Here is a 6000-nt window from a genome sequence, read left to right as displayed (position 1 = left end):
TTAACCTCCAGGGTACACAGATTTTTTAAAGCGTTCTTTTATTTTGTGCATGGGCAGATTTAAATATTAATATCAATCTGCCCAGGTGAAAAAAATTCAGCAATAAAATAATATTCACCCAAAAATATGAAAGAGATCTTTATTTGTAAGTTATGATTTGTGTTGCAGGGTGGCAGATTAGACACTTCTTGGACCCCTTTGCTGAAAGTCCATGGAAAGAGTCTGCGGTACAACTGGAAGTACTTAATGCTGTAAGTGGCCGCCGCTGGGATCGCTCTCTCGCTGTCTGTGCACTGTCTCTCAGAGTGTATGGACGCTCACAAACTCTCTCTCAGTCTGTGCCTGCTTGTAGTGACAAGTACACCTGAGCTCCGGCGGCTTTTCCCCCTCTCCTCTTCCTCCTTCCCTCTCCCCCCTCCCCTTTCTTTCTCTCTTTCTGTCTCTCCTCCTGTTTCAATTCATACAGAGTTCTCTCTCTGTCTGTCTTCCTCCCTCCCCACCTTCCTCACTAACCAATAGATGCCCGGTCAGTAATGGAGGATTTCCTACCCAACATGTAGGCGAACGTTCCCTGCTCCGGTGGAGACTTATTTTATTTGAAAAAGAGAGAGTAAAAACAAAAGAGGGGAGGCAGAAAGGGGAGGGGGGAATAAAGAAGGAAAGCGAAAAAATTCGGCCTAAGCGCAGAGTGTGAAGCCAAAATGTCGACCAGAACGCCATTGCCCACAGTGAATGAGCGCGACACAGAAAACGTAAGTGAGACAATGTTTCATTTTTATTATTGTTACTTTTATGGGAAGGATTCAACCTAGGGCGCGGGAGCTGAATGCTGCTGGCTGAGTGAATGCGTGTGTTTATTGGTATGGGGGGATGTTGTGCTTGTGTGACTGCTCTGGGAGATGGTTCCAGCAGAAAGAGATCCCTTGGAGAGGAGCGGGCAGAGGCTTTGACTCGCCCGCTTCATAGATCACACAGGCCTCTCTCTCTCTCTTCATATAATCAGGACTGTACGGATTTTTCTGGGGAAAGATTACTTCCTTCAGACTGAATTTAAAAACCAGCCTTCCATTTACGTGTTTGCCCCCCACCCCTTACTCCGTATCCCTCAGCCTCGAAATATCCATTTAAGGCTGCCTTTGACTGTAGGGAGCAGCTCAATGACAAGGAGCTGTTTACTGGACCACAAAAGAGCCCCGTCCCTATTTAGTATCGCTCAATGCAGACTTTTCGACTGACGCAGTTTTTTTCAGTTTGATCTATTATTTTGTTTTTTTTCTCTTTTGCTTTAGAGTTCTCAACATATGGATCACAATCTGCATTATTGTAAATGTTTCTTTCATAATTCTTTCACTCCTTGTATATTTTGAGGAGGAAAATATGTTGATGCAAGGGCTACGAAAACTGACGACTCACTGGGAGGGTTAAGGGTCAAATACACGATACAGCAGCCTACTTCAAAACCCAAAATATTACCAGTGCATATTTGTTTTTTCCCTAACTGATTTTTTGGTTGATTTTTTGGTTGCATTGTATGTTCTACTTCCTCTCCCAAATTGGGCCCTTGTAATATTGATGCTTTTTATTTTATTGCGCAATATGTTTAAAATAAACTATTGCTTGCACGACAAGGGTTTTTAGTTTTGCACATGTGTTAATTTTAAGAGGAAAACTGGTTTTATATATTAAGTTTTCAGCAAGTGAGCTTTGGTGTAAGTAACCAATAAGGCTGAAGTCATCCAAGTGCAGTAGCAGCACATTTAGTATGCATTATATATATAGTGTTGTAGAAGGCTTCTTGTGGAAAGTATTCAAAGGCATAAATTTTGTAAACCTAAAATGTTGCGTGCAGTTAAAAAGAATGTATAGGGTACTGTATAAATGCTTATTGTGAAATAATTCATGTAGTGTGTACATGGCTAATTTTGCAGCACACGTCTCTTGATGGATATGGTGACTCACAAAGCCAGCCTTCCAAATCAAGTAGCAGACAAAACCTACCACGATGCAGGAATTCAGTGGCATCTACGACTGAAGAGCATCCCCACATTGGAAATTATAGGCTGCTAAAGACTATAGGCAAGGGAAACTTTGCAAAAGTAAAATTAGCACGACATGTTCTGACTGGAAGAGAAGTGAGTTTTATTTGGATTTTTTTGCATTATCAGCATTTTCTATCAATTTCCATTGTATTGGTATTGTTTTTGAATTGGCTTAATATTTCCTTCTTTTGTATTTAAATATATATTTTAAAGCTTTTTTTAATGTTCTGTTCTTTTACATTTCTACTAATCTGTTCTGATTTCTTCTGCACATGGCCTCTTCCATGGAAGGCTGACCCACTGATTCTGTTTTGGTGAGCCTATGGCAGAGTGAGACAGGCATCCGGTCTACAGTTATGATATGCAAGACAGAGTAGCAACACCTCAAATGTTGCTGTTCTGCTCCTTATCTCTGGTATGTCTGTGAACACTTGGTGGATGTAGCAGGGTCTTTTGGTGTGCTCCTGGGATACCATCAGAAGTATGCTACATTTTGTTTTAATATAGTTGTGTTAAAACTAAATGCTACAAAATTTTAACTCTGGATTCTGTGTGTATTGTTATCGTGTTTATTCCTCTTCTGTCAATTATGTTGGAAGCTGATCCATTTTAATTACTGCTAAGATTTATGTGACCGTTTCTGTTGAAAATTTGCATATGACACTTTAAAGAGAAAGGATTAGTTTCCCTTTTAGTAAAAGGAAAGTGGTTAAGACTCAATATCTAAATAAATTCCAGGTCTTGTACTCGGACAGGCCCCATGTGCAAAATGCTTGCTTTCGTGAGGTATTGGCTGAAATAAGAACTGAGCAGATTTGAGTGGCAGGCGGTCCTGAGACTCAAACTTGTGACCATCTGGTAGTAAAACGAGTGCTAATGCTATTGCACTGTGAGAATGTGCATTCCATCTAAAAATAATAACATTTAAGTCTAGAATATTTCAATAAACATTCTGTTGATTACTCTTATAATCATTTTCAGGTTGCTGTTAAAATAATTGACAAAACACAACTCAATCCGACCAGTCTACAAAAGGTAAGGTTTTATCTCCAATTACAAATTCACTTTTGCAGCTTCATCAATGGAGACAAACAGGAAAAAATATGAATGGTCTTGTTTTGTATTTGCATGGACAGAAATATTGCTTTTAATGACAAAGGGAATGGCATTTTCGTGAACTTGGAAATTGTGTGGACCTAGTAAGTGGAGGCCTGAAGCACTGTTGCTGTGTACAGTATTGTAAACCTCATGTTGTAAAGCAAGAGGGGTTGCTGGTTATGTGCAGAAAATGTTCTCATTTGTGTTTCAGCTCTGATATTTATTGTTTGCAACAAAAGAGTGGTAATAACTATTAACCTTTTGATTGGGAGTCGGGTACTTTTATGGACTGTTCTGCGGAAGAATGTTGTTTAGTATAATACTCTAGCTGTTATATTCACAAATATATTAACTATATATTTAAGCATCACTGTAGAATTTCAGCCAGAAAACAGGGTTGCTACTTTTTAATGATTTGAGTGATAACAATCATTAGATATTATACAGAATTCTTTCATGGCATGTCTGTTAAAGTAGTTACATATTTTAGAGATTGTGAATGGTTATTGTGCCTCCAAATAAAGAACATGTTTCTTTGCTGATATTATACTGTAATAGGAAATGTGTATTATGAAAACTAAGTAGCAAATTTAGTGATCCAAAGGGGCAACACTGTTCATTCTTAAATGTAAATCCTTTTTAATATAAATCTGTTTCAAAATTATAGAAGCACTTTTTTCTGCTAGCAAGAGCTGCATTATATTTATTGTTTATGTTGAATGCTGAACAGTTTCTCAGTTTAGTTGGGGGTAGTGGGATAGGAAATAATATAATACGGAAGAACGACATTAGTGGAATGAATAGAATAGTTGTTTTTGTAAGAATGACGATATTAGCCACCCCTTGTTAGGTAGAGCTTTAAAGGGCACAGTTTTTACAAAAATGTCTTTGGTAAACCTTCTTTCAGAAAGGAGAAGAGCAATGTGTAAATTGCTTCACCATTACATTATTCACAACTGATGTAATTTGTTTTAACTCCATGTATGGTATGACATGTTCGTAAGCTTTAACGCACTTTAATGAAGATACTTATGTGGAATTAAATGAAGCATAAATAAATTTGACACTCAACAATACAATCCATATCAAATGTAGATGTAACAAGCAATGTCCATAAATGGTTCATTACCCATTTCATTATTTTCAATTTCAATATTTTCATCAGTTCTGAGAGTCCATTTCAAAATATCACAGTTGCTACAAGGGCAAATCCGTCCTCACTTCTTCATCTCATAATCCAGAAGGGTGGGAGGAGGCTCGTGGTAGAGCATAAACACAAGCACAGTTGGGCTGAATGGCCTGTTTCTGTGCTATAGACTCGATGTCAAAAGTTTTTGATCACTTTACTTTTGTATGTTGGTGTGCAGTTTGACAAATTAATTAAAACAAAGCAACATTATGTTTCAAGGGATTCTGATGTGTACCGTAAGAGTGAAGTTTGAGTGTTTAATGAAGTCATCAGAAACTGTGATTGTATTACAACCTATAACCCACTTCAAAGGAACCATTGTTTTGTGTATCATACATATTCTGTGCAATTTTCTTACTGATGGTTTTGGTCTGTGAAGTCTGCCATTGTGATCTTACGAAGACTGTTGTTATGTTGCATGACAGGAAGAGGAAGGGATGAGGGGATAAAAATACTCAGCTACATCATGTCACAGGGAGGGTCTGTGAAGCTTGAGTGGCTCAACAACGATTCAGTTTGCTTTCTTGTACCCCACCAGTTATTTTGTGTGTGAGTGGTACCATACCAGGCGTGTATAACAGAATACAAGAAAATTTAGTAATATAGCACTAAAATGAAGAATGATTGTGTCTCTGTACTTTATTATTTTGTGTGAATCCCTTTTATGGTCAATTCAGCAAATGTAGCTATTCCTACAGCACCACTTTCCCCCTCTCATTACCATCATAAATGGGGTTGTTTACTTTCCTGTCTGATTTTTAATCTATGTACTTGGATGTTAGGAGTGACTTGAGGAATCTAAATTTTCTTTATCTTTTTGTATCAGTATTTTTATTACAGCATACATTGTCCTTTCTAGTATTACAAGATAATTTACAATAAATGGCATGCTCCCAGTTGTTGTTGTAAAATGTGAAGTTTGCAGTGGGGGTTTTCCTTATTACCTTCATTTCACAGTCCATTGAAAGGATAATTCACATGTTTGAATTATTATTGATTTTTGTACAGAAGAATTATTACCCAACAGCTGCCAGCAATATGGGGCATTGCCCAACTATTGGGAGACACATACTCTTAGAATAGGCAGGCTATCCCACTAGTGGGATTGAGTTCAAAGCACTTCTTTGTGTAAAAAGCCAGCCAATACTCGTGAAAGAGCTGCTCAAACTGCATAAGTGAGGGATATGGAAAACTGAAATGCACATATTTGGTTAAAGTAGCCTGTACCAGTTATAATCATTCTTTCAGATCAGCATACATTATCCTCAAAGAACATTGTACAAGTTGAGGAAAAATGGAAAAATCTTGGGTGGGGTGGAAAGAACTAAGGCTGGTTGTGGAATACTAATATTTCCAGTGTATTCTAATGAGAGTTTCACCTGCTACAATGTCTTATTGGCTTCCTTTATTGCGCTGTGGCCCAAAAAGGAAACCTACAATCTGAGTATGGAGTGTGTTTTTCCTGTGTGTAGTATCCAATTACTGCTGATGGATACAATTTACGACCTGAATGGCTCTCTTGCTTGCCAAACGCCACCTATAATCTTTGAGTAAAAATGGCAGCAGCTTGTTTAGTTGTAAATAAATGAAGAACCCACCCCGCCCCCCCCCCACCAAAAAAATTCTCCCAACAACCTTGGTTTATATAAAAGAGGAGGTTTTAAAGGAAACTTT

General features: G+C 37.9%; 1 protein-coding gene across 7 annotated transcripts in view; it reads left to right on the top strand.

Annotated features, from left to right (window-relative positions):
* Positions 1-219: 219 nt before the first annotated feature.
* Positions 220-6000, top strand: part of mark1 (MAP/microtubule affinity-regulating kinase 1) — a 177356-nt gene continuing 171575 nt past the window's right edge. For 3 of the 7 annotated variants that reach the window (XM_085980970.1, XM_085980961.1, XM_085980953.1), the window contains exons 1-3: positions 224-752; positions 1929-2132; positions 3021-3074. In XM_085980970.1, coding sequence (XP_085837096.1) covers positions 702-752; positions 1929-2132; positions 3021-3074 — 309 coding nt within the window. In that variant the 5' untranslated portion in view covers positions 224-701. Of the gene's footprint in view, positions 753-1928; positions 2133-3020; positions 3075-6000 lie in introns of all 7 variants that reach the window. The other 4 variants (XM_085980973.1, XM_085980948.1, XM_085980977.1 and 1 more) reach the window with 3 other exon arrangements.

The sequence above is a fragment of the Somniosus microcephalus genome, chromosome 3 (genome assembly GCF_052327205.1).
Source record: "Somniosus microcephalus isolate GS21.2 chromosome 3, FLI_Smic_1.0, whole genome shotgun sequence".
NCBI classification, from domain to species: domain Eukaryota; kingdom Metazoa; phylum Chordata; class Chondrichthyes; order Squaliformes; family Somniosidae; genus Somniosus; species Somniosus microcephalus.
Note: the sequence above shows the minus strand (reverse complement) of the source record. Positions and strands in the feature narration are given on the sequence as shown.